The 27,334-nt window shown below is 53.6% G+C and overlaps 2 protein-coding genes across 11 annotated transcripts; one reads left to right on the top strand and one right to left on the bottom strand.

Moving 5' to 3' along the window:
* The first annotated feature begins 665 nt into the window (after nt 1-665).
* On the top strand, nt 666-20,980 carry Lpin3 (lipin 3). Of its 9 annotated transcripts, none has more exons than XM_041670721.1 (23): nt 675-808; nt 3,574-3,711; nt 3,910-3,999; nt 4,085-4,196; nt 4,300-4,694; nt 6,239-6,334; nt 7,402-7,649; nt 7,825-7,905; nt 10,741-10,861; nt 10,969-11,320; nt 12,609-12,708; nt 12,849-13,009; nt 13,551-13,644; nt 13,738-13,807; nt 15,383-15,475; nt 15,552-15,595; nt 16,266-16,404; nt 17,301-17,449; nt 17,633-17,719; nt 18,381-18,533; nt 18,740-18,854; nt 18,924-19,027; nt 19,143-20,980. In XM_041670721.1, exons 5-23 carry the CDS (start codon nt 4,503-4,505, stop codon nt 19,285-19,287), a joined length of 2,544 nt encoding a protein of 847 aa, XP_041526655.1. In that variant the 5' UTR covers nt 675-808; nt 3,574-3,711; nt 3,910-3,999; nt 4,085-4,196; nt 4,300-4,502; the 3' UTR covers nt 19,288-20,980. The 9 variants fall into 9 exon arrangements, with proteins under 9 accessions (XP_041526654.1, XP_041526655.1, XP_041526646.1 ...); XM_041670712.1 differs by having other exon boundaries at nt 16,260-16,404; XM_041670713.1 differs by having other exon boundaries at nt 723-754; nt 16,260-16,404.
* Nucleotides 20,981-20,998: 18 nt separating this feature from the next.
* Nucleotides 20,999-26,978, bottom strand: Emilin3 (elastin microfibril interfacer 3). Of its 2 annotated transcripts, none has more exons than XM_041670722.1 (4): nt 26,277-26,978; nt 25,047-25,169; nt 23,750-23,973; nt 20,999-23,482 (listed from the first exon to the last, which is right to left on the bottom strand). In XM_041670722.1, exons 1-4 carry the CDS (start codon nt 26,438-26,440, stop codon nt 21,699-21,701), a joined length of 2,295 nt encoding a protein of 764 aa, XP_041526656.1. In that variant the 5' UTR covers nt 26,441-26,978; the 3' UTR covers nt 20,999-21,698. The 2 variants fall into 2 exon arrangements, with proteins under 2 accessions (XP_041526656.1, XP_041526657.1); XM_041670723.1 differs by having other exon boundaries at nt 20,999-23,323.
* Between the last annotated feature and the right edge of the window lie 356 nt (nt 26,979-27,334).

Below are 27,334 nucleotides of genomic sequence, written 5' to 3'. Positions count from 1 at the left end.
TCTGCTGGGCCGAGGTGGTATTGAGTGTGTTGCCCTTCCACGGACGCACCTGATGGGTGGTGGAGCGGGTATTTACTGCCATGGCCCTGAGCTCGAGAATCTGTCCACTAGGAGTTCAAGTTCAATTAAAGAGAATATTTGGAGCTGTGTGGTGTAGCGGTGGTAGATCCCTTTGCGCGTAGCTGGGTTTGATATTAGCCCTGCAAAAATAAACAATGGTGACATTAATAGAGCAAATAAGAAATTTTAACTGTGAGCACATGGGAGGTTGGATCTCGGCTAGAATGAGCCAAGGAACGCTGTTCCTAGGAGGGGAAATCCGAGCACCGAGCACTCCACAAACACATTTCACGTACTCTGGCAAATCCTACAAGTAGCATTCCTTTTTGATAAAATAAGAACTGGCGGAATTCGGCGGAAGATTAGCCCAAGGCCACAGAGCCAGGACGTAGGTAGACGCGGTTCCAAAGTCCTGGGGTCTCTGGTGTTCCTGTCGTTGCAGCTGGTGACCACGCTGGCCCCGGGTCAGAGTCCTGAAGTCCGCTGCTTCCAAGTCTCCCTAGGAGAAAGGGTGCCCTTGGGTGTGAACACGGGACAGGGGCGGGTCTTTTCGAAGGGAGGGGTGGAGCCAGGACCTGTAGGGGACAGCGACGGACCTGGTTGGTGGAAGGAGTGTAGCCGGGATCTCGCCGGGTCCCAGAGAAGGCGGAAGTGCCGGGACCTGGAGACTTACCTGTGGAACCTCTGCGTACAGGTAGAGGCGGCGTCTCTGGGTCCCGGAGATCCAGGGGAGGAGGAGAATTCCTAGGTAGGAACCTAGCTGGACCAGGGAAGAAGAATGTTTCTCTCCCATCCTGTTCTTCTATCTCACCTTCATTTACGTTCTAGGGCCAGAGTCCACCTAGAGGTCGGGAAAGAGTCGGGGGAGGGATTGCCTCACTTCCTCTCCGCGGCTGCCAGCTCCCTGGATAGCCGAGACTAGGAACCTGGAGAAGCTGGGACGTTTTCTGTTGGCTACCTTGGACTGACTGTGTGTTCTTGGTATTGAGTGTACTCAGCCACAAGAGAAAAAAAAAATGCCCGGCCCTTGTCTGGCCTGTCTTGCGGATCAATGAGGGGAGCTGAGGCGGCACTGTCCCTCTCTGGGACAACAGAAGTTGCTACCCAATGCTGGGGGGAGCTGCAGCTTTGTGGCAGAGAACTTCGCTGAGATAGGAGGGACCCTGGGTGTCATCCCCAACACTGGTATAAACAAGCAAACAAAAGTGCTTACTTACCTCTCCCTTTGGTGGCAGATGGAAAGTCATCCCCACTTCATGACCTCCCCATCTCAAAATCTGGGCATCCAAGAAGGCAGAGATCTCAGGCCCAGGACAACTGGTTCTGGCTTCCCTATGGTGGAGGCGGACTAGAGGTAGAGGCCCGGTGGAGATTTCTAGTTTGGCTTGATCAAGGCGCTCCACAAGGCCTGGAATTCACCCGTCCCTCTTATAAATAGTGAAGTCCCCACTGTTGGGGGCCGTTGAGGGCCAGCTTGCTGTGTTTAAACTCTGAACTGCAAGTCGGGCTGCCCCAGGGACCGCACTCACAGCCTGGGTGAGTGGGACGTGCTATGATGCTGGTGCTTCTGCTAGATGACACATAGGGGCCCAGCGCATGCTGTACAGCATTAGACACAATCATCAGGCATTCGTACCTACCCACTTCAACAAGCTGAAATTAAGACTCCGATAAATCAAGTGATAAATCTGCCCAAAGTCATAGCTGGGAAGTGTGCAGATGAGAACTCAGGCACGATGGTGTTCTCAGCCACGGTGCTCTGCTGATGAAGTCTTAACCTAGACAGCAGGAAAGTCAGGGAAGGGACAATTGTATAAGGCGGCAAGCAGAGCTCCAGGCTTGAAAAGGGCAGAAAAGAAGGTTCTCTTAGGGGTGCATGAGGTGTGGGGCAAGATCAGTGGGCTTTTAGTTAGAGGCAAATGGGATTCTAGACTCCTTTGACATTTGAGTAAAATGAGTCTAAATTAAGCCCTATATTGTATAAGGGAACTGAAGCCAGCGAGTTGCTTGCCTGAGAAGACCTCATGAGCAGATCTAACTCTAGGGACACTGCCTCCCGTGTGCCCATCTCTACCATCCAGCTCTTTTTCTTACAAGGAGACATTTGGTTGTGTTTGCAGTGTTGGGGATGAGCCTAGGGCCTTTCATGAACAAGGCAAGTGTTCTACCACAGGCCTACATTCCCTAGCACCTCTAGGAAGCATTTAATATCAGGAGACAATGTGGCCGTCACCACCTTGGATGGGAGCTGGGGGCCCACTGGGTACCTAATGGTCAGGGACCAGAGACACGGTTTTACAATGCTCCCTGCACAGTGTGCACGCACACACCCAAAGCAAACCACGCCTGCCACCCTACCCTGGGTCTCCAGTGCTCACTCCTTTATTCCTGAAAACTCCTGGGTCTTCTCTGCTTTTCCTGTCTGTCCTGCCAGTCCGTCCCCTTAGATCTGTAGTCACTGCGCTCAGGGCTAGAGAGCAGAATGAAGCGTTCTACCGAGGTCACAATCAATAGGTATCTTGCAAACAAAACTGTTGTTGGATTTGAGTGGCATTAGGGAGCCACGGCATTTAATTTCGCCCTACTTTTTACTTAGCCTCCTACTGTCTCGGTCAAGACTTTATTATCAGATGCCCAGATCATGAATGGCCACAGGGCATTGTGGGTGAGGGGCACCAAACTGCCTGGGTGCTAATCTCCACTCTGCCAGTGACTGGTTGTGACTCTGGGCAGGTCACATCATCTGTCTGAATTTCTGTTTCCATCTTCTGAAGTGCACCACCTGTTGACAGGAGAGGGGACTGGGACGGCATTCCCTCAAAAATGTCACCCAATGCGGTCCATCACTCAGACTTTTCCAAAAACCCAGCTACGGCCCTGGGAACGCCGAGCTGTCTCTCCTCAACACTCAAGGATGCGAACAACCGCTGGGGAAGTTGTTGTGATGTGCATGGGGACCCGTGCAGGCTGAGTTGGACCTAAGTTTTCGTATCTCTAACAAGCTCCCCAGTGACACTTACGCTGCCAATTCATGGACTACATTCCAGGCTCAGGGCATCACAGAGCTGGGCAGAGGAGGCTGCTCTCTCTGCAGACGACTGTGGTGTGGTTTGGGGACTCTGGACTAATTGAGGAGTCAGGGAACCTGAGTCACGGCCTCCCCTGCTTCCCCCGCCCCCATCTGTGCTCAGCGCCATAAAGCTTGATAAGTGGCTTTAGCATTTTGAAGGATGATCCTGAACCCGTGTCCTCCAGGAACTCTTCTGTAAGATCTGAGAGAGGAGGGCCACATGTGGAGGTGCTTTGGGTCCTGTTCTCAGTCCTGGCAGCCAGGGGAGCATTAGGGCCACCAGCCTGAGAGCATAGCAGGTAGAATGGGCTGGATCTGGTAAGGGTGGAGTAAGGCAAGGGGATACTATGCCAGCTTGGTTATGACTCTTATTATAGCCCTGGCTTTTCCTTGCTGCCTCTGAAGCCTCCTGCCTTCGCCTCTCCCCTTCTTGCCTGAGGCAGGAAAGCTAGAGGAACCAGACTGCCTGGGGATGACAAGCAACACTGGCCTGAATGGACATCAGAGATCTGGTCTGAAGCTAGGGACTGAGAACAATGGCCTGAAGACCATGAAGTAGGGCTGGGGGCCTCAGCTGCCAGGTGGGCCATCGATGGACATCTTACCAGGAAAAAGAGGGGTTGGGGGTGTAGGGTTGGAGTGGTTCCTTAAGTTACCCAGAGACCTTACTGGGTGCCTGGTCTAGTAATCGCTCTCAGTGGAGTAATTAGGCCCCTGAAGTGGGTAAACAATTTCTAGGACCAGGAAGCAGCACGCTCTCTAGACCCATTTCTCAACAGAAGATTTCCTTTCGGATACCACCTATTCCCTAACAAGGCTGGCTGGATTTGGAGGCTCTCCCCCACTGCCCACAGTGTACTGTTTCCACGGTGAATATTCCTCTTTGTTTCTGCCAAGGGTTCTGGACATGAGTCACACAGATCTGGACTTGACCCTCAGGTTCTCTCCTTACAGGTGTGAGACCCTGGGCAAGCCACTCCGCCTCTCGGAGCTTCGACCGGCTCATCTGTAAACAGGAGCAAGTCACCCTGCTCTGCCAGCCTTGCAGGGTTGTTGTGAAGTTTAGGTGAGCCATGCCCATGGAGTGCTCACGGGCATCACCATGAGTCATGGCATTTAGAGGCACGGGCACCCGGCTGTCGTCTCATCCTGAGCCCTTATTTTTACAGATGTGGAGATTGGCAGCAGGACAAGGCAGCTGGCCGCCCAAGGGATCCGCAGTAGGTTGGTGGGCCAGCCACGGCTAGGAGGCCCAGGTCTCCTCCCGAAGATCGTTCTACCCTACAGCTGCTACCGCTGTACAGACACAGTCTCTCTTCACTGGCTAAACACAACCTAAGCTTGGGCATCCCAGCTCTGGGCAGCAGCAGCCATGAACTATGTGGGGCAGCTGGCAGAGACGGTATTTGGAACTGTTAAGGAACTGTACAGGGGCCTAAACCCTGCCACGCTGAGCGGCGGCATCGATGTGCTGGTGGTGAGGCAGCCGGATGGCTCCTTCCGGTGCTCACCCTTCCATGTTCGCTTCGGCAAGCTGGGTGTCCTGCGGTCACGGGAGAAGGTGGTGAGTGCTTTGGCCTGTGGTCTGGCTTCATCGGGTGGGCTTTTGAAGGCGGCATTATCAATCACTACTGTTCCAGAAAAGACTTGGCCTCCATAAAGGGTGGGGATGGGGAGTACCTATCCTGTTTACCTTCTTTTATATTTTCATTGAATTTTCTTTAAAATTTTCTTTTGTTGTATTTATTTTGTCTATGTGTGTATATATGATTGTATGCTTATTTGTGTGTACAATGTGGGAGTCAGTTCTTTCCTTCCACTACGTGGTTTCCAAGGATTGAACTCAGACCGTCAAGCTTGGTGGCAAGGGCCCATTCCTGCTGAGCCACCTCACTCGTCCTCATTGTTTTGGGGTTGGTTTAGGGCCTTGATCCAGAAGATTCTCATTTGCTGAGGTAGGAAGCCCAGTGGAGTAGAGCCAGATTCTGTGGCTACTAAGCCTTCCTCAGCTTACTGAGACCTCCCCTGTGGCCTTGCTAATCACCTCACATCTTCAAACCTAGTCATATCACCTTTAGGAGTGGGCAAGTTTTTATATGCCTAATGCTAGCAATGGAACAGTTTGGGACAGTAAACAGGAACAGACAGTGTGGCCTTAAGGCCAGGTCTTTGGGGACAAGGCAGAGTCCCACATCAGCTTCCTCAGGTTCATGACAGAGACTTCATTTAGCACCGTGTGTGAGCAGCAGTGTCGTGGGCCCAAACCCCATTCAAGTTGAGGTGACTGTGAATTTTTCAGAATCCTAGTAGGAAAGTATAATCTGTGAAAGACAGCGTACCTCAGAGGTCAGAGACTGGCTGTAGGGCTGGGCAGATGGCCGAACCAGTCAAGAGCTCACCATGTCCTGAGCTGGGGTTAACAAACTTTTCCCACATAAGCAGCAAGGTGCAGAAGACGTCTGTAGTCCTAGCCCTGAAGAGGAGAGGCAGGTAGATCTCCGGAGCTTGCTAGCCTGCCAGCCTCACCAGTCAGTGGGGGATCCTGTCTCGAAAAATAAGGTGGAGCGTGACTGAGTGTAGACACCTGAGATTGGCCTCAGATACCCACATAAGCAGGCACCCACACAAATATGTATACACACATGTGATACCACACACAAGCACACACAAAATAAAACAAGGAGATCGGGGTGTAGTTGAAGACTTTTGGAATTTCATAGGCTCTGCTGGGAGGGCTGGCCCTCACAAATAATCTACCCCCACCACACACACACACACACACACACGCCTCAGTTTCCTTGTCTATAAAATGGGGATAATGATGAGCTACTACAAAGGGTTGTTGTAAAGTTAAACAGGATCCTCTACAATAAGTGGTAATTCTCGCCATTATTCAGGTCGTCAACATGGGTAGTCACAGTAAGCCAGGGAGAAGTAGAAGAATGAGGTCACAACAATGTTCTCCTGGTAACCCGGTGATAAGCAGCCAGGACCACGGGAGTCTGGAGAGAGCTGGAGGCAGTCAGGGTCATGGATCCAGTTTCTGGATCGGGACCTGAAGTCTGATGCTATGGCCCAGTCAGTCCCCACCCACTGTTCCCTCTGCAGGTGGACATTGAAATCAATGGGGAGCCTGTAGACTTGCACATGAAGCTGGGGGACAGTGGCGAGGCCTTCTTCGTCCAGGAGCTGGACAGCGATGAGGTAGGGATCGGCGTCACCTCTTCACTGGTGCTGACCAGGAAGGAAGCTGGGATCTGCCATTATCCCTGACCTCTCTTCAGCAGAGAACTGATGTAGACGGTCACTTGAGACTGGCCTCAGCCTTCGTGGTATTCTGTTATAGCCCAGAAAGGGGGGCCCTTCTCTGGTCGAATCTAGTTTCTGGGGAAGGTTTCTGAAGCTGGAGCCCTCTGAGCTGAGCCCGTGGGGAGTGGAACGTTGGCCTGGCTGGGAGTCTCAGAAAACAGGAGGGTGAGGGGACTGCAAAGAATAAAGCCTGGCTATTCGAGTCTATGCAGTACCATACAGCCAGAATGCAGAGCTCGGGGTGTGTGTGTGTGTGTGTGTGTGTGTGTGTGTGTGTGCGTGTGCATGCGTGCGTAAAACGAGGAGCGTTTGCAGAATGGTCTAGCCCAAGGCAACAAAAATGTTTTAACTGCTTGAATTTGATAAACTTTAACTGAGCCTCTGTTGTATGCCAGACACTATGCAGCAGACTCAAACAAGTGACTCCTGTACCTTCAAAAGGAGCTCCAGATAAGGCTGGAGAGACGGCTCAGAGGTCGAGAGCCCTGGCTGCTCTTGCAGAGGTCCTGAGTCTCATTCTCGGAGCCACAGGGTGACTCACAGCCATCTGTAATGAGGTCTGGCGCCCTCTTCTGGCATGTAGTCATACATCAGGCAGAGTACTATAAGCCATAATAAATACATATTTTTAAAAAAAGTTCCAGACAAGGGCTGGAATACAGGCCCATAAATATTCATTGATGCAGCCTCTCGGTCATTGCCAGGAAATGCAGCCTGAGCTTCCTGGAGGAAGTGGCACCTGCCTAAGTCTTAGAGGAGAAATGGGTGCGACCAAGAGGCAGTGAGAGGCTGAGGCCCTGACTGCTCAGATGGAGCTGCCTGGACTGCTGCCTCACCTCAGTTAGAGGGGCTTGTGGCCAGTGTGGGTGGACCCGTGCCTGTCCCTAAGCGAGCCCGCTGTGGGGTTCTGGGTAACCCGCTGACTCCAGCACCTTCAGCTCTCTGCCTGGTTCTCCCCACAGGAAGAGGTGCCTCCTCGCCTGTGCACCTCACCCATCCCATGGGGAGGCCTGTCAGGCTTTCCCTCAGACTCCCAGCTGGGCACAGCCAGTGAACCCGAGGGTCTCGTTATCACTGGGCGGAGAAAGAGGCGGCGCAGGAGAAAACCCAGACGCAGGGAGGATGCTGTGGACTCCAGTTCTGAGGAGTTGGAGGCAGGTGCTGAGAGTGAGCTGCCCTCGCAGGAAAAGCCAACAGCAGAGTCCCCAAGGTGGGTAGGAGCCAGACGGAGGCTGTGGGGAACACTAACCTGGGTGGAAGCATTTCTTCTGTGGATGCTGTGCAACTCTGGACAAGGGCCTTGGCGTCTCTGGTCTACTGTCCGAAGTCTGGATAGCCAGATTTCCCTGCCTGTCACTGAGCATTTCTCTGTGCTCCCTAAGCAGTGCTCAGGAGGAGGAGGAGTCCTCACCACAGCCGAAAGACATCTACCCTTACTCTGATGGCGAGTGCACCCCGCAGGCCAGGTAAGGGTCCAGTGGGTGACATGCTGCCCCAAGCTGGTTTCAGCTTTACGTCTTTGCATTGACTAAGTGTGTCTGTTGTCTATCTGTATGTCTCCTTTGTAAAACATTCAGGTTTAGGGGCAATTTTTGTTTTATTTTATCTTGTGTTTGTCAGTGCTTGGGATCAAAGCCAATTTTTTTTTTTAATTGAGAAAAGGAGAAAAAAAAAACAAGTTTCCACCTCCTCCCAGCCTCCCATTTCCCTCCCCCTCCTCCCACCCTTCTCCCCGTCCTCCCACCCTTCTCCCCCTCCCCCCACTCCTCTCCCCCTCCCTCTCCAGTCCAAAGAGCAGTCAGGGTTCCCTGCCCTGTGGTAAGTCCTAGGTCCTCCCCCCTCCGTCCATATCTAGGAAGGTGAACATCCAAACTGGCTAGGCTCCCACAAAGCCAGCACATTAAGTAGGATCAAAACCCCATGCCATTGTCCTTGGCTTCTCATCAGCCCTCATTGTTCGCCATGCTCAGAGAGTCCAGTTTTATCCCATGCTTTTTCGGTCACAGTCCAGCTGGCCTTGGTGAGCTCCCAGAAGATCAGCTCCACTGTCTCAGTGGGTGGGTGCACCCCTCGTGGTCCCGACTTCTTTGCTCATATTCTCCCTCCTTCTGCTCCTCATTGGGACCTTGGGAGCTCAGTCCAGTGCTCCAGTGTGGGTCTCTTTCTCTATCTCCATCCATCACCAGATGAAGGTTCTATGATGATATGCAAGATATTCGTCAGTATTGCTCTAGGATAGGGTCATTTCAGGTTCCCTATCCTCAGCTGCCCAAGGAACTAACTGGGAACCTCAGCTTGGGCACCTGGGAGCCCCTCTAGGGTCAAGTCTCTTGCCCACCCTAAAGTGGCTCCCTTAACTAAGAATTGTGGTTCCGTGCTCCCCTATCCACCCTTCCTTTATCCCAATCTTCCTATTTCCCCAAGTCCCCCCCTCCTTCCCTTCTACTTTTTCTCTCCCCATCTCCCCTTACCCCCATCCCACCCCACCCCCAAGATCCCAATTTTCTCCCCGGCAATTTTGTCTACTTCCCTTAGCCAAGAGGATAACTATATGTTTTTCCTTGGGTTCACCTTCTTACTTAGCTTCTTTAGGTTCACCTATTGTAGACTCCGTGACCCTTATTTATGGCTAGAAACCAATTATGAGCGAGTACATCCCATGTTCATCTTTTTGGGTCTGGGATACCTCACTCAGGATAGTGTTTTCTATTTCCATCCATTTGCATGCAAAATTCGAGAAGTCATTGTTTTTTACCGCAGCGTAGTACTCTAGTGTGTATATATTCCATACTTTCTTCATCCATTCTTCCATTGAAGGGCATCTAGGTTGTTTCCAGGTTCTGGCTATTACAAATAATACTGCTATGAACATAGTTGAACAAATGCTTTTGTCATATGATAGAGCATCTCTTGGGTATATTCCCAGGAGTGGTATTGCTGGGTCCAGGGGTAGGTTGATCCCGAATTTCCTGAGAAACCGAAACACTGACTTCCACAGTGGTTGCACAAGATTGCATTCCCACCAGCAATGGATGAGTGTACCCCTTCCTCCACAGCCTCTCCAGCAAAGGCTATCCTTGGTGTTTTTGACTTTAGCCATTCTGACAGGTGTAAGATGATATCTCACAGTTGTTTTGATTTGCATTTCCCTGATTGCTAAGGAAGTTGAGCACGACCTTAAGTGTCTTTTGGCCATTTGAACTTCTTCTGTTGAGAATTTTCTGTTCAGTTCAGTGCCCCATTTTTTAATTGGGTTAATTAGCATTTTACAGTCTAGTTTCTTGAGTTCTCTATATATTTTGGAAATCAGACCTTTGTCTGTTGCGGGGTTGGTGAAGATCTTCTCCCAGTCAGTAGGTTGCCTTTGTGTCTGGCACAACTGGATGTCAACCTGTAGAAGAATGAAAATAGACCCATATCTATCACCGTGCACAAAACTCAAGTCCAAATGGATTAAAGACCTCAATATCAGCCCGAACACACTGAACCTGATAGAAGAGAAAGTGGGAAATACCGTACAACAGATGGGCACAGGAGATCGCTTCCTATGTATAACCCCAGAAGCACAGACATTAAGGGCAACATTGAATAAATGGGACCTACTTAAACTGAGAAGCTTCTGTAAAGCAAAGGACACTGTCACTAAGACACAAAGGCAAAGCCAATTTTTAAATTGTGGCAAAACATCCTTGACACGAACTTTACCAGTTTAACCAGTTCAGAGTGCACAATTCAGTGGCGCGGAGTCCGTTCACAGTGTTAAGCGGCTGAAACTACTCTCTAGTCACATCTTAAGAGTACTTGCTTCCAGGGGATAAAATTCAGCTCCTAGCACCTATTAAATAGCTCACAACTGCCTTGTCATTCCAGGAGATCTGGCGCCCTCTTGTGGCCTCCACAGGCACTGCACCCACGTGCACACATGCACATAAATAGATCTTCAAGACGTTCCATCTTGCCATCCTATTTGATTTTTTGAGACAGGGTCTCACATAGCCAAGGTTGGCTTTGAATTCCTTACGTAGCAGAAGATGATGCTAAGATTACAGGCATGTTTTATGACATCTAGCTTTAAAATATCATATTGCCTTATTATTGATTTATAGGAGTTCTTTACATATATGCATTTATATATGTATATGTGTGTGTATGTGTGTGTGTGCGCGTGCAAACATACATATTCTTGAATATTTTGGATCCAATACAGGCATAAATACCTATTGAAAATGTTTCTAAGTTGGGCTAGGTTGGGGAGTAGTGACAGTTGACTAGTATTGTCTCTGAATGCTTATTCTTTGCAGCCTCTCCTCCGGTGACCTAATGTCCCCTAAGAGTGACTCTGAGCTGGAGCTGCGGTCCTTGGAGCCAAGTCCCCTGAGAGCTGAGTCTCACATGCAGTGGGCCTGGGGGAGACTGCCTAAGGTGAGTTCCTCCGAGCTGTGCCTTTCAGGGACTCCGAGTGGCTGGGGTGTGAGTCTTGGGAGCCCCCACGCACCAGGCTGTGTCTTCCTGTCTTTATCTGATTGAAGGTGGCGAAAGCCGAGCGGCATGAGTTGTCTATGGTCCTCGACAGTATGGTCGAGGCAATCTCTGCTCTTCCTGGGGAACCTGACCCTAGCCCTTCCTCCTCTGCGGCTGGTGTGGACATGTCGAGACTCCCCACGCTACAACCAGTGGCCAGGGAGGATACAGCGCTTCCTGGTGTGGAGACACGTTGTGAGGAAACTCTAGTGGGTTCTCCCCTTGCTGCCCGAGAGACTAAGGAAACCAAGACTCAGAATTCTAGGGGTGCGGGTCACCCTCCTGCCACTAAGTCATGGAGCTGGGCCACTCTGGAGAGCCACATTCCCTCTGGGCATCCAGACGTCTCCAAGGGAAAAGGTGAGTGATGGCTGGGTCTTCTCACTGCATCCCTGGCCTCAGATTATGTCCTGGGTGGACTGTAGGACTTTAGGTACAGTTTGAGCAGCTGCTATATGCCAAGCCTTATGCTTGGCCGGTGTTCACAGGGCCCAGTTCAATGGAGGAGCCAAATGGGATACGTGTGAACAGGGGAGGGCATGGCATAGACCACACAGAACAGCGTCATTAGCTCAGGGACGGGGACTGTAAAGTCACAGGGTCTTGGAAGGTCTCTCTGAATAGTGAGAGTTGTAACTGAGACATGGAAAAGGAAGACTCGGCCATGGAAGGAATGAAAAGAAAATTCTAGGCAGAGGAAGCTGAGTGAGTGAGGTCAAGGTGGGAGATGTTGCAGGCCTAGGACGGAGACGGCTGCTGTTTTGAGTGAGGAGGTATGGGTGACGGGGTAGGAAGGCAGGCAGGCCAAGCAAGGCTGGACCACTCTCAGCTCGCAGTTTATCTTCACCAAAGCGTGGGTAGGAAGACCCCTGGCCTGCACTGTCCAAGTTGATAGCCATTGATTTATAGGCAGCTAAATTAAATAAGTAAGGCCAGGAGATGGCATGCTGTTGGCGGGATGCTTGACTAACATGTAAGCAGCCAGGGTCCCAGCCCCAGCCCCGCATAAACTGTGTACAGTGCTCCAAGCTTTTAATCCCAGAATTTGGGAGATATAGGTGGTGGGATCAGGAATGCAAGGTTGTCTTGGCTATAGAGTGAGTTCAAAGCCAGCCTGAGGTACACGAGGCCCTGTCTCAAAGAAACAATACATGGGGTTAGTGAGGTGGTTCAGTGGGTAAGAGGCTTGCAGCCAAGCCTGACAGCCCAAGTTGAATCCCCAGGAACCACCTGGGTGGAAGGAGAGACCTGACCCCCGCAAGCCATCCTCTGACCTCCGGAAGGAGATAACTGACCTCTACCTTATAACCTGCACATATGTACTGTGGTCCTCGGACTCAAACACACACGAAAATAAATAAAAATGTTATTAAAATATACCAATAAATAGGTAAAAAAATAAAATGAAATGATTAAAATTATACTTTAAAATTCCACTTCTCTATGACACCAGTCTATCTGAGGTGTGCTTAGTAGCCACATGTGGCTAGTGGCTGCCATACTGGACAATACAGATAAGGGACATTTCTGTCATGAAAGAGTTCTGGAGGACAGCATCAGCTTAGGACATTCAGAGGCAATGGGCCACATGTTGCTCATGCCACTGAACCCATGTTTGGTGGACGGGTGTCCCCTCCTTCACCCTCAGGTTCCCTGAAGAGAAACCACCACCTGGGCCCCAGTGACATCTACCTGGATGACTTGTCCTCCCTGGACTCTGAGGATGCAGCCCTTTATTTCCCCCAGAGGTACCTGGGCTCTGGGTGACAGGGAGTTTGGGACTGGAGCCTGTGGAGCCAAAGGCATCCTATCAAGATCCAGGGAGGAAAGGGGGAGCCACCTTCATCTCCTTTTGTGTTCATATCATTGCTGGCCTCTTTGTCTTCAGTGACTGCGGGATGGGGCCCAGGAGGTGGAGTGAGCCCAGCAACCAGAAGCTCCTGGAGAACCCCAACCCTGAACACGTAGGCGAACCCACCCTGGACTCAGTGGACAAAGTAGCATTGTCCCTCTGTGGTGGACTGGCTGAAACCCGAGACATCCCCCTGGGTATGTTCAACCATGGTGCCAGCCATCCCGAGGATTAGTGCAGAGCTAGGGACCAAGGGAGGATGGGGAGGGTCAGAAAAGGGATGAAGGCTTCTATTGATGAAAGGAGGTGAGAGGAAAACAGATATGACATCCAGGAGCCTTAGGAGAACAGAGATGACACCCAGGAGCCGTAGGAGGACAGAGATGACTCCTTAGGGCCAAGGAAGAGCAGGGAAGCACTCTAGAAGTCACAGCAGGGCAGGGAAGACTTCCGGGAGGCAGGAGAAGTCAGGGAAGACTTTTGAGGAGGGGGGTAGCACAGATGTGAGGCTGCCCCGTGGTACCCACTCTGATCCAGCATCTTTGACACAAATGCTTGATAGTAAGCCTTGACCTAGCCTGTAGATCCTGGAGTGGGAACAGGTATAAAAACCACAGGAAGGGGGACATGTTGCTAGGTCAACGACCTGGCCAATAGGAGGTCTGTAGGAGGGTATGGGGCAAGCAGATTATGTGGGACATGGCAGTATCAGCCCTCACTCTCTGCCTCTGTGCCCAGAGAAGTTCAACCAGCACGTGGTCTCCTATGAGGACCTCACTAAAAATCCCGGGCTCCTGGATGACCCAAACCTCGTGGTGAAAATCAATGAGAAGTGAGTGGCAGGTTGGGGGTGGTGGATGGCCACAGTCCCCCACTCTGTGCCCTCAAGCTGCTGCAGCTCTGACAGCTCGTTCTGTCTCTCTAGGCATTATAACTGGGCTGTGGCTGCCCCCATGATCCTTTGTCTGCAAGCCTTCCAGAAGAACTTACCCAAGGTAATGCTTAGAATACCACTAGAGCCATGGCCTTGAAGAGAAAAATAGGTGAACAGGGATGGGCCCTGGACCCTATGGCTGCTGGCTACTCTACTGGGTTCACTCTAGAGACAGGAAACAGAGGTCCTCAGAGTCTTGCTCATCCTGTGTGGGCAAAGCCCATCCTTCCCAGGGTTCTCAGCCATGGCTGGGTTCTATTGGGTGTGGACTTCTCATCAGAGGAACGCAGGTGAAATCAGAGCAGGATAGAGATCCAACAATTGGCCAAACTGAGACAAACTCGAGAGTTTGGGATCTGAAAGATAAGGCTTGGGAAACAGGGTTCCACTCTGCTCCTCCTCTGTCCTGGACTGAGGGGCGACTGGTTCCTTGGTCAGCCCTCATCTACTGAGTACCTATGATGTGCCGTATCTGGTCTGGGGAGTCATGTGCCAAACAAACGCATCCCCTAGGAAGGCCCAACTGATCAAAGAGTCATCAAGTTCAACTGAATGCTGGTGCTGTGACAGCTAACTACAGGGCGTCTGCTGAAAAGGTGCTCACTAAGCCAGCCAAATGGGTGACGGTCCTGAGCAGTTCAGGCGGGGAACAGGGAACAGCATGTGTAGATGGGGGAAGGGAGCCAGCATTGATCTTCCTTCTCAGAATCTCCACTTGGCCTTTTGGGGCCACCTGCCCTCTCTGTGAGATCAGCCTGGGATTGTGCCTGCCCTTTCTGCCCTCAGGAGGCACCCATGGCCCCACTCTGGCTTTATCCGTGATTCTTCACTTAGTTAGGCTTCCTCAAAGGTTAAATGCTGATGGTATCCCTTCAGTGCGTCTGGCTCTATCAGATGGCAACAGAGATAGGATCTAGAGCCAGTGGGAAGGAAGTCACTCCCCTGTTTGACTCTCCTCATTTTATCCAGACAGACCCACCACCTGAGGCCTTTGAGAGACCCCCACCCAAGCCTGTTGGCATTCAGGCTGGTGGACCCCAAGCTCATGTCCTTCTGACTTGAGTTCTGTAACCTGAATCTGTAGGGCATTGATGTCATTGTAGGCAGGCCTAGCCCTGGACTTTGCTGGGTCATCTAGCATGCATCTAATCAGCTTTTCTTCCTCAAGGTAATCCTGCCCCTGTCTGGTACTGATCAGAATACAAAGAGGGGGTGGGTTAGGATCACTGACTTTAGGAAGTTGTCTGTGTCTGTCTTTGGGATTGAAGAGAATCCTGACTACAGTGTGTTCTCGGGGCCACTGGGAGGCGTCAGGCACAGAGTACCAATTCCTAAGACTCTCCCAATGCAGCTTACCTTCAGCAGTCCAGTAGGCCATGGGCTCATGCGATCTGGAAGCTAGGCTAGAGCCAGGAGTTCTGGTGAGACAGGAAGGGCCCTTGGTCTCCTCTGCAGAGTTAAGAGTCACTCCTGGGCTCTCAGGAGGGAGAAGAGTCAGCATTTTCTTCAGCCTCCAGAGGTTGATAGTACCATTCTCTAGGTTGGGCCAAGATTCCGGGCTCATGGGGTTTCCAGTGCCAACATAAGGTAGTTTTGCTGCTTGCAGAAATAACTTGTTCCCATTATCTACCCACAGAGCACTGTGGACAAACTTGAGAAGGAGAAGATGCCTCGAAAGGGTGGCCGATGGTGGTTTTCCTGGAGACGCAGGGACTTCCCCGCTGAGGAGGTAGGTGGGTGGTCAGTGTTCACCAGGGCAGCACAGGGCCGGGAACAGAATTTGCTTATGGAAGTTCTTCCCACAGCACAGTGCCCAGAGGGAGAAAACCGCAGCCAGGGAGCAGCAGGGGTGAGTTGGACCTGTTGGCGGGGCTTGGGGCTGGAGCCTGGCGAGAACCACCCTGGTTGGGTGAGGGGTTCCAGAACCTCTTCCCCAGCCATAGTAGGGTGTCAATTCCCAAGCACTTCATTTTCCTGAGAAATGTTACCACCTCCAAGATGGGAAAACTGAGACCTAGACTTGCCAAATGTCCCTCTGGTAGGGAATGGCAAAGCCGAGCTGGTGTGCAGACTCCTAGCCTGGGTAAGGGCTGCTATATTAAGGGGAGGGTCAAGGGTCAAGGGTCTCTCTTCCCCAGTACACAAGGACTTGCTTACTCGGCTCCCCGCCCCCTTTTTTTAACCTTAGAAGTGACCCAGCCATCCAAGTTTGGGGAGCAAGTGACCAAGGGTGGGCCAGCTGAAGCCAACACAAGTAGGACTTGGGGTACATTCCAGAATACGTGTGTTCAGGAAACCCTCTCCAAGGTGGACATCCCAAGGAGGCCTCCTGAAGTTAGGAGGATTGGGTGGGCCTCCTTTCCAGCTTGGCTCTCCCCTCCCTGGGAGGACATCCCACACAGGTGGCACTTGACGGGAAGGCCATCTCTAGAGGGACAGGAACAGGCCCTGGGTTGAGTGTAAGCAAAAGAGGGACCTTTTACTGGGGGAGGTGGCTCACAGGCCAGTATTAGCCACAGAGAGAAGACGGAAGTCCTAAGCAGCGATGACGATGCCCCAGACAGTCCTGTGATCCTTGAAGTGCCCCGTCTGCCACCTCCCACTCCGGGCTGCGTCCCTACCTACAAGAAGTCCCTTCGCCTGTCTTCGGAGCAGATTGTGAGTGTGGAGACGGGCTGGGCTGTGTTAATTCTATTCAAGTCGCACAGGGCCAAGAGGAGATACAGGTCACCACAGGCCAGTCTCTGTTCTGTAGGCAGCTTCCCTGATGGTCTGTGCTAGAACAGTCGTGGGGGCTCACTTTTTCGTAGGCCAGCTCATCTCTCTCAGGTCAGACGGGAAAAGCCCTCTGACGTCCTAAAATATCTACCTGCAGTGTCCTGCAGTGTCCCTTGGACACCTCATTGAAGTCACCCGTGCTGACAACAGCTCTTAAGATTTTGACAACCCCTTCCATCCGTCACTGTGTGGATTCCCTGAGATCTGTGGTCCCATTGTCAGGGTTTGACCCGCCTGATACAGGATAGCAACCACTTGCCTGGTACCCTATAGAGTACTCGTCTGCTTTTGGATGAGCCAGAACACGGCGGTCACCTAGCTATGATGGGGAGCAACCACCCTCATTATCCGTGGATCACATTCAGGGCTAGGTCTCCCTCTAGGGGAATATTGAATCAGGTATCCTAGCCACAAAGCAGCTTCCTATGATGGTCCCATAGTGCCCCAGCCTATCAAAACAATAACTCCCTGTCAAAACTAGCCCGTGACTGACCTAGACAGCCAGGCAGAGAGTCACAGACATAGCCAGTCCGATATTTGTGTCATGGAGAGTTGAAGGGAAGTTGGGGCTCCTGTGCCCTGGCACTATGCAGGTCCCTGGGCAGCACAGATGCCTTCTGCCCGTGTGCATGTGTCCATGTGTGACCATCATGAGACTCCTCAGAAAGGGGCTCTGAACTAAGAGGAAGTGGAGAAAGAGGCTCGTGGGGATCAAAAGCCACAGCCCAAGTAGAGGGTGGTCAGGGACCAAACCTTCCCCGTTTGCCTATCCCCAGCGGTATCTGAACCTGCACGAAGGAGCTAACGATGTCGTCTTCAGTGTGACTACCCAGTACCAAGGCACCTGCCGTTGCAAAGCCACCATCTACCTGTGGAACTGGGATGACAAGGTGGTCATCTCTGACATAGATGGCACCATCACCAAGTGAGACCCAGCTGCCTGTGAGGAGCCTGGGGGAAGTGCCTGGGCACTTACCTCCCTTCGTGCTGGGTGTATGGGAGCATTATGAAATGCCTTCTTCTGGGTGGGCTGAGACACATTAGGCCACACCCGTGGAGCGTGGGAGCCATTTGGGTAGCCTAACTGACCTTTCTTCCCTGGTTATAGGTCCGATGCTCTCGGCCACATTCTGCCCCAGCTGGGGAAAGACTGGACACATCAGGGCATCACTAGTCTCTACCACAAAATCCATCTGTGAGTGCTAAGCTCTGGCTGGGCCAGGGCTCTTATCTGGACGGAGGGAGTCAAAGGATATGTTAGGTCACCATAATGTCTTCCCTTGAAAACCAGTCTTGGGCACCACCAGAGCCCATAATAGAAGCAGCCTGGGAAGTCCATAAAACACTGAAACCTTTCTGGTCCTTAGTTCTCTTGTGAGCCATCTACCTGCTGACCTCAGGGTATCAGGAAGCCCTTAAAACAGCCAGAGACCTTCCTTTCTTCCTGAAACACAAATGCTGTTGTCTTTGGTGTGATTACTCAGTACCAGGGCACCTGCCACCACAAGGCCATCTACTTGAAGAAATGGAATAGCAAAGCAGATATCTCTAGCACAAATGGCACCATCATCAACTGAGGCCCAGCTGGCTGTGGGGAGCATGGGGAATACCTAGGGACCATGCATGTGCCTAGGACCTACCTCCCGACCAGGGGGGGGGGGCAGCTACCCCATAGCAGTAGCAAAGTTACAAGCCCTTAGAACTAGCTGGGACATCTGCCGAGATCACCTCTCAAAGCCTTCCCAAACTCCTCCGGGGTTGAGGGCCAGAGCCCAAGAGTTGAGATGAGTTTACAGCCAAGGAGCAACGAGAATATGGAGGTTGTCTCTGATTGGCTCTGTCTCCCCCACCTCCAGAAATGGGTACAAGTTCCTGTACTGCTCAGCACGGGCCATCGGCATGGCTGACCTCACCAAGGGGTACTTGCAGTGGGTGAGCGAGCATGGTTGTGGCCTTCCTAAGGGCCCCATCCTGCTGTCTCCCAGCAGCCTCTTCTCTGCCCTCCACAGGTAACCACCATCACATACAAGCCCGGGGCCCCTTGCAGGGAAAGGCTAGAGTATCTTCAACCTAATGCTTAGTTGCTCGCAGACTCCAGCCTAGCACACATTTGCTCATGGGTATCCGACAAGGCTGGGTCAGACATGTCTTCTGACCCCCTGGTGTCTTGCTTTTCCTTTTCCCTCTTCCCTGTCCACGGTCATGGCCATTCTAGGGAGGTGATCGAGAAAAAGCCAGAGGTATTCAAGGTTGCCTGCCTGAGTGACATTCAACAGCTGTTTCTGCCCCAAGGACAACCCTTCTATGCTGCCTTTGGGAACAGACCAAATGTGAGTGTCTCCCTTCTCCCTGCCGCAAGCAAGCTCAGACAAGGCCCTAACCCTTTCTGTCTCTTGCAGGATGTTTTTGCCTACCGGCAGGTAGGCCTCCCTGAATCTCGGATCTTCACAGTCAACCCCCGGGGAGACCTCGTTCAGGAGCTCATAAAGAACCACAAATCCACGTAAGGGTCATATGTCCCCCATGCCTCTCCCAGGACCCCAAATCCTGCCTCACCAACTGTGAAGGTCACTGCCCTGTGACAGCTCAGACTCCGTGCAATCCATTCTGCCCCGCAGGTACCAGCGGCTCGGGGAGGTGGTGGAGCTTCTTTTCCCACCCGTGGTGCGTGGCCCCAGCACAGACCTGGCCAACCCTGAATACAGCAACTTCTGCTATTGGCGGGAACCACTGCCACACGTGGACTTTGATGCCCTGGCTTGAGCCTGCCCACGCCATTCTCCTTGCTCTGACCCAGGCCTGATGGGTGCCAAGGACACTGAGGATTGGAAGATGAGTGACAGGGACCCAACCCAACAAAGGGGCAACACGTTGGTTGGCAGTCAGAGACCTTCCTTTCTTCCTGAAACACAAATGCTGTTGTCTTTGGTGTGATTACTCAGTACCAGGGCACCTGCCACCACAAGGCCATCTACTTGAAGAAATGGAATAGCAAAGCAGATATCTCTAGCACAAATGGCACCATCATCAACTGAGGCCCAGCTGGCTGTGGGGAGCATGGGGAATACCTAGGGACCATGCATGTGCCTAGGACCTACCTCCCGACCAGGGGGGGGGGCAACTACCCCCAAGGCTAAGTACAGCCCTGACCTCCATCAATTAAATGTATCGCTAGGCCCTTGGAGGATTCTCTATCCCCCTAGGCCAGTGGTTCTCAACCTGTGGGTCGTGACCCTTTCATAGGGGTCATATATCAGCTATTCTGGATATTTACAATACAATTCATAGCAGTAGCAAAGTTACAAAAATAATTATGGAGGAGCAAGAACAATACTTTTATGGTTGGGAGGGGTCACCATAACATCAAGAAACAGTTAAAGGTCACAGCATTAGGAAGGTCGAGAACCACTGCCCTAGGTGTATCTGTCACTGTGGCCTTGTCTCAAATTGTGATAGAGGAGGTGGCCTCATGAAAACTTGAGACCTAGATGGAGAGTGAAGGGTGTCATCAGCAGGCCCCTTTGCATCCAGCGACAACTCCTTTCTCAGGGTCTGGCTGAGTGCCACGTGGGAACACCGCTATCCCATCCCTTCCTGGGAGCCCAGACTACCCCTCCAAAGCCAGATGTTCCTATCCGCCCACAGTTCCTGATCCACACATCTCTTTTCCCTCTGAATGCTTTGAACTCTCAGCCCCAAGCCTGTATGGTTCAGAGCCCCTCTGACAAGAGAAAAGAAGGACTTGGCAGGGGTGTGGGGGGTGGGGGTTTGCAGAAGGGCTTGTGGATTGTGGTTTCTGCCAGCCTTGTCCCTGCCAAACCACGGCCCAGTCACTCTCGACCCCTTCCTGAGGGCTCAGCCCAGTCCTGGCTACAGCTGATGGTGTTTGCTGACCATTCTGCTCTGGCTTCGGCTGGTCAGTCTAGTGTCCAGTTGGCTGCATGAGCTATCATCCCAGGCACAGTGGGACACAGAATGACATGTCAGTAGCTTACCCTCCCACTGCTACTAGTGAAGAAAACACCATTAGACCAGTTCAAAGATTTAATCTTCGGCCTGCTTTCCAGCCACACCAGAGGGGAGGGCAAACACTGAATGTCCACAAGCCAGGATGCAGGGCTGTGGGGGAAACAGCACAGCAGGCTCAGGCCGTGTGGGGGAAATTGAGGCCAGGGGTCAGTAGAGACGGACAGTCTCTAAGCACATGTATTTCCCAGTTGCGCCATGACAGCTCCCTACCCCACCTCTCCAGTTTGTGAACCTCCTGGCAAAGCTGTTGTAGTTTGTTAAAAAGCAAGGTTTTGACTCCTTTCCATCCGGCTACAGCCCCTTTCTTGGGATCTGCCTCAACAGACTTTCTAAGGCTGCTCTTGGCCAGAGGTACTGACCTGGGTGGCAAGGGAGAGATTTCTTTCCTCTAACTGGAAGGACCACGTGGGTGTATTTGTGAATTCAAAGAAAAATGATAAATTGGGGTGGGGTCTCCAAACAGTGCTTGGATCCCTTCTTTTCTCCGGGAGTCTACAGCTGCCTACACCCTCACCATGAGGCAAGATCAAAAGGAATGCGGAGAACTGGCTGGGCTGCCTGGCTTTTGTTCTGTCCCGAAGGACACGAGGGGAATTGGAAACCTCGGGTGACCTCTAGTCTGTGGTTCAGATAGAGCACCTATGAAGCTGCCGGATAGGTCCAATGGGCATCTCTGCCTTACATACCTAAGGATGGAAGCCCAAGGGACAAGGTAAGAGATGCCTTCAAGGGTTGACTGGTCCCTGGTTGGAAAAGGAAACAGTGGACAGGCTTTCTGAGTCTTGCCCTGGAAGCTTTGCACAACTGCTAACTCCAGTGTGTCTGCAACAGGAGGAAGTGCAGACATTTGCAGCAGGCCATCTCAGAAGTCCAGCCTTGTCTTTATGCGTGATGTGCTTGCCTTAGCTCTTTTGAGACGGCATCTTGTGTAACCTGTCTTGACTGTTATCCTGAATCCTCCAGACTGCCCCACTGAAGGTGGCTTTCAATGGCTGTGACAGTCATGCTGAGCTGGACCAAGGCCATCCTCCCAGTGGCCTCTGGATGGCCATGGAAGGCTAGAAGGTGCTGCTGGGTAGGGTTGGTCTCTGGGATGATATTCCCAGGGTTGGTGGGATTTGGGCTTTAGATTCTGTTCAGCCATCCTAGTCAGCTTGCCCTGGCCTCACCTCGGCCAGCTGGGCTCTGCAGTCCAGCAGGTCGTCCCGGAGCCGGGCAATGTCCTGCGTGTGCTGGGCCAGCGTGTGGTTCAGCTTGTCTATGTGGCCCCACAGGCCCTCCCTGGACCTCAGCTGCTCAGTAGGCAAATCGTTCAGGTGGGCAGGCAACAAGCCCAGCCTCTCATAGGCTCCCTCCACTTGAGCCACCCGCTGGTCAAAGTGGCCCACTGTGTGCTGGAGTTCCTGGGCCGTGTCCCTGCAGCGGCTCAACCCTCCAGCCACGTTGGCCACACCGGCCTTGAGCTTCTCCAGCTCCCCTCGCAGGTTCAAGACCTGCCTGTGGCCAGCCTGAAGCCTTGACCCTTGCCGGCTGACCTGTTCCTGGATGGCGTGAACTTCAGCTTCCACCTTTCGCTCTCGTTCATCCAGGGACGTGTTGGCGGCCAAGAAGGCGTCAGAGTACTGGCTGACAGAGTCACTGAGGCCTGTGAGTGATTTGCTCACTGAGTTCAAGTTGACCTTCAACAAAGTGATCTCGCCTTGGAGCGAGCTGCCTGTCCCTTCTGCCAGCTGCCCCTGAACTTCGGCTACTGTGCCATTGAGCCGTTGGAGCAGAGCAGTGTGACTGGCCACCTGGTGTAGGAGGGCCTCACTCCGGCTCTGCCAGGCCTTCACCTCTGCCACGAGGTTGTCCAGGATGGCCGAGGTGGTACTTGGGGTACATGAGGTCTCCAGGGAGACCAGCCGTTGTTCCAGCACGGCTAGCTCTGTCTGAATGAGCGGCCGTGCTGATCTGTCTGGTGTGGCACTGTGGTGCCTTAGCTCTCCAGTCAGAGCTGCCAGCCGCTCCTCCAGGCTCTGCACACGCTCTTCCAGCATAGACCCGAAGCCACCGACACCCCAGCCCCCCATCTCCATTCTCAGACAGCAGCCCCTGGCTCCATTCTCGGTCCCGTTGATGGTCTCGAGGCCCTCAAGCAACCCCTCCAGTCCTCCCTGGAGCATTGCAGCTGAGAGGCGCGCCAGCTCATCTGCAGCCAGGGTGCTGAGGCCGCCTTGGGCCTCCGTGACAGCCTGCAGGTTCCTCTCAAGGCTGTCCACGCGGGCACTGATCAAAGCCAGTTGACCGCAGCAGGTGCCTGCACCGGTCAGAGTCAGACCTTGCAGCTGAGTGCCCAGCTGGGTGAGCTCCCTCCGCAGGGCCAGCTCCCGGCCGTCAAGGCTCTGGTGCAAGCGCTGACTGGCTGCTTGGCCCTCCTCGCACTGCCGCCGCACCTCCTGCACGCGCATGTCACACTCACTCTGGACACCTTGCAGTTTCTGCTCAAAGCCATCCAGCAGACTCCCCCAGAGTCGCTGGAGCCGCTGGTCCACATACTCCTCCAGCAGTGCCAGGGACGTCAGTGGGGACGGTGGGGCTTCCCGTAGCCGCTGCAGGTGAGCCTCGTGACCGAGAGCCAGCCCGCGCACCTCGTCCAACAGCTGCGCCTTGGTCTGTAATGTATTGCTCACCTCTGTCACCTTGCTCAGGATTTCACCCAGAGGAGGTATGAGCGGTCCTCTGCCTCTGTCTTCTGGGTCCACCAGGCCCTCGGGGATGACCCTAAAGCCTATAGGCTCAACGGGAGCTCTGGGGTCACCTGTAATCCTATTGGGATCCTTGGGACTAGCCACCAGACCACTCAGGGTGCCATATGCTTGTGACAGGCGCCGAACATCACCCTCCAGCTGCTCTAGACGCTCGCCAAACAGCCCTTGGCCTTTTCTTCCTAAGGAAGAAGAAAGACCCCAGGAGCACCCTTAATCCTCCAACATGTATGTCCTCCTCATCCCGAGACACAGCTCCCTCACCTTTGTGATGGGGTCTGGGTGGGGAAGGTTGGAGCCTGACAGTCATGTCCCACGTGAGATGTACCTCCCCACCTCTACCCCAAGATCCATGACAGCTTAGGCAGCCTTTGACAGTCCCCTCCTGACCCTGCCACTAAGCCTAAGAAACCTGACTCCCTCTGGAGGACATCCATGGACAAACTCACCATGGGGGCTTGGGACCTCTCTGTTGTAAGAAGAAGGCCTGGGGTCTGGGACCTGCTGCCCTATGGGAGTTTGCGGCTCCGGCTCTTGGTGTGGTGGGGTAGCTCCACGGTCTGTGAGGTGTTCAGGGCAGCCTTCTCCTGTAAGGCCAGGGCAGCAACGCCAGGCCAGATCTGTCACAGTCTTGTAGCCAATCTTGTATCTGGGTCTGAGCACTGAGCGGTACCTGGATCAGAGAGAGGGGGCAAGAGAGCAACTTCTTGTACCTGTGGGCTGAGATTTCTGCCCCCTAGCTGGCATTCCAGACAATCTCTACTCCCAGGGGGTTTCTTTTTCTGACCCCCTAGGTGACAAAACCATATGGTGGAGTGGGCCTCACAGAGGCCCTGAGTCCTCTGAGTGAAGGACAGATGGACAAGCCCCATGCGATACTGTTTGTGTAGAGAATGCTAGTAGGGACTTAGCCCCAAGACAACTACTAGGTCCCAGTCAGCTCCTGCTGCCATAGGAAAGTCCATTCTGGATTTAGCAGAGCCTCTGGGAATCGGTAGGAAGCTTCAAGCTCCCGGGGTGTGGAGGAGATAATGCACCAGAGCTGCACTCGCAATCCCTGCACTTCTCGCAGCTCCCACCAGCTGCTTTTCTTGCCAGCCATCTCTGGCTTACTTGAGGAACTGGGCTCTGCTTAAAAGCTGGCATGGGGCACCTCTGAGCTCTGCTCAGAGGCTAGTGTGAGCAGGAAGAGAGGGCCCAAAAGTGCAGGCAGGGCTCACTGGGGACCTCTCCCCCTTACCTGATCATGCACCTGCTCACTCTGGTAGAGCCGGGCATAGGTCTGTTAGCACGCAGATACATTTAAACTCTCCGAATGTAGACAGCTATGTCCCATCACCTGTCTGGCCTGTCTGGCCTACTATGCTGGAGCCTCTGGCTTCCATCTCTGCCTCACCTTTTCCTGGTCACCAGAGCCTACTTCGCGTGCGTGTGTGTGTGTGTGTGTGTGTGTGTGTGTGTGTGTGTGTAGTATCAACCTATCCTCTCCTTCCTTAACCTCTGCCTCTGCCACATCTTCTTAGCCCAGCCTCCCTCTTGTATCCCTGAGGTTTCTGGGCTCTGCTGGGTAAGATCTGCTGCAAGTTTAGAATTGTGCGCAGGGGGCAGGGGTCTTTCATGGCCTCTTTCAGGGATCTGGGTCCGCTGTAGGCAGCACTATGGGGGCTCTTAGATGTCCCGGGTACAGCAGCCCTTTGTGGAAATGGCTCCATTCTCTGCTGGAGGCAGCGCCTGGGGTTTACTCACCTGACCGTGGAGGGGCAGTTGGGCCCCCACCCACACTGGTGGTACTCAGCCTTTACGTAGCTCTCTGCTCCCTCCTGTAGGACGCAGGTCACGTTCCTGTGCACCACATAGGCACAGAGGGACCTGGAGGGGGAAATGGCACCTCTGGAATATTTGGCCCGAGCCCCCACCTGTTGGTCTCAGGAGACACCCCCCCCCCCATGTCTCTTTTATCTATTTGTGTTCTATGGAAGCCTGGACCATTGCCTGGGGTCCAGATCTTCTGGGCTGGGCCCAGTTCCACTGCTGGGCTCTGATCTGTCCTGGATGGGTGGCTGCTGAGCCAAATGCACAGGGTGGCCATCTAACCTTCCTAGAAGGCCTTCTCAGCTCCCCGCCGCACATTCTGCTTCCTCTCCCACTCTCCAACTTCTTCACTATTTCTAAACTCCTTATCGCGGCCTTCAAAGCTTCTGAGGGCACAACTTAGTAACTTCCTTTTAAATCACGCTTTCCTCCTTCGTCCCCTGAAAAAGCTCTCTGGCCTCTGCGTTGCCATTTCCTTGCCTTCCCTTCTAGGAAGCCTGCTCCGATGCTCGGGGGCTCGCAGAGCGTGGTTGTGGGCTGGGTAGTCGCCCACAAAATCTTACATTCCACTGGAATTCAAATTCGGGTACAAACCGACCACTGTGGAAGTCTGTCTGTTCTACAGTACAAGCCCAGGACCCACAAGTCCTCATTAGCTCTGCGGTTCAGCCACCTCGGGGCTCCCACAGGGTTCCGGGGGGGCCAGACCGCAGGAGGGGAGGAGCGACTACCTACAGTAAGCGTGGGTCTATCCACAACCGCGCGGGGCAAAGGAGAGACAGAAGGCAAGGGATGGAGGAGCCCCGCGTGTTCCAGGCGAGGACAGCCCTTCCTCCTCTCCCTCCACCTGGTCCGCTGTGCCTGGAGTTTGCTCGCAGAGCAGCTGGAAAATGTTACTTCGCTGGAAAGGTTTCCACGGGCACTGCCAGGATCCCAGCCGCCGCGCCAGGCCCCCTCCGCTGACTTGTTCTTCACCAACCCCGCAGCCTCCTGGAACGTGGGGCGCCCGCCCGAGTAAAAGATCGCGCCGGGGGAAACCGCCCCTTTCGTGGCTGGGGTACCCGAGTCTCGATGCCTCCGCGCGGGTCCTGGCAGGTGGGAGTGGTGGCGCGCCACGCGCCCCCCCCCCTCCGCGTTCCCTCCCCGGCAGGGCCCCGCACTTACTTATGCGGCCCCGGGCGCAGCCGAGGACGCCATCCGGTCGTGTAGAGGCTGTAGCGGGAGGCACCGGGCTGTGCTGGCCGTGCGAGGAGCGGGGTGCCCTTGGCCTGCGCCTCCGAGAGCAGCGCCGCTACGGCGCACACCCACACGGGCAGACGGTGACCCATCGCGCTCTGTCTCCACTCGGCCCCGCGCGGTGCCTCCCGCGGAGAATCCTCCGCTCGCCAGCCCGGCTCCCGCCTCCACTAGGCGACCCCGGGAGCGCTCTTGTTCCGCCGCCTGGAGCTGCGCGGCCGCTGCGTCCCGCCGAGTGGCCGAGGCTACTCGCGGCTGGGGCCGCGCAGGGGAGGCGGGAGGCGGGCTCTGCACGGATTAGCATAAACTTGGGGCCGCGCCGCGAGCTCCGCCAGCCCCCTCCCCGTCGCCAGCCCCCCGGCCCCAGATCTGAGCTGACGCCCGAGGGGCCCCCCCGTGCAAACACGACGCAGGGCGCTGAATTCCAGGAGGGTCCCCAGACACGCGCAACCCCTGGTACCTCTAGGGTAGCCGGCAAGAAGCAGCAAAGCCTGGAGGCAGACCTGGTCCCCCTGCTGGGATCCCCAAACCCACTCAATATCTAGCCGGATACACTAGTCTCAGAAGTCTTACTTGCACTTGAATACTGCAGTCCAGGCCCTAGACCAGAAATGACCGTTTTTAGGGGCACACCAGGAAACTTTTTCTCAGCCACCTTCCTGAGAAAAGGTTCCGACTGACTGTCCACTGCCTATGGGCACCCCTAGGAGATCTTAACACTGCAGATTTCCCTTCTCAACAACTTCCCGCAACCCGGGTGGAGTGGTCAGGCTGTCTGTCTGGGTTCAGTGGTGGGTCAGCACTGTGTTTCTCTTAGGTAAGAGCTGCACCCAAACACCCATTACCTCTCCAACCCCGCCAAGAATAAACTCACATTCCCCTTCACCCCCCTCCACCCCCTGCCCCTACCCCGTTTGTCTCCAATAAAAGCTTTTAATCAGGTGGACCACAGTCTGGTGTCTGCTTCAATAATTCATTATTAGCTT

This window comes from Microtus oregoni, unplaced genomic scaffold (genome assembly GCF_018167655.1).
Source record: "Microtus oregoni isolate MIOR12 unplaced genomic scaffold, Mior012 000020F_ref0000438, whole genome shotgun sequence".
NCBI lineage: Eukaryota > Metazoa > Chordata > Mammalia > Rodentia > Cricetidae > Microtus > Microtus oregoni.
The sequence above is the reverse complement of the archived record's forward strand: the minus strand, read 5'-3'. Positions and strand labels throughout refer to the sequence as shown.

Excerpts from the sequence above, each read along its gene's own strand:
- Lpin3 (XM_041670720.1), top strand. The coding sequence starts at position 4,503 with ATGAACTATGTGGGGCAGCTGGCAGAGACGGTATTTGGAACTGTTAAG. Across the intron at positions 6,335-7,401 it reads AGGAGCTGGACAGCGATGAG|GAAGAGGTGCCTCCTCGCCT; the intron begins GTAGGGATCGGC and ends TTCTCCCCACAG. Across the intron at positions 13,808-15,382 it reads TCCAGAAGAACTTACCCAAG|AGCACTGTGGACAAACTTGA; the intron begins GTAATGCTTAGA and ends ATCTACCCACAG.
- Emilin3 (XM_041670722.1), bottom strand. The coding sequence starts at position 26,440 with ATGGGTCACCGTCTGCCCGTGTGGGTGTGCGCCGTAGCGGCGCTGCTC. Across the intron at positions 23,974-25,046 it reads AACTGCCCCTCCACGGTCAG|GTACCGCTCAGTGCTCAGAC; the intron begins GTGAGTAAACCC and ends TCTCTGATCCAG. Across the intron at positions 23,483-23,749 it reads AGAGGTCCCAAGCCCCCATG|GAAGAAAAGGCCAAGGGCTG; the intron begins GTGAGTTTGTCC and ends CTTCTTCCTTAG.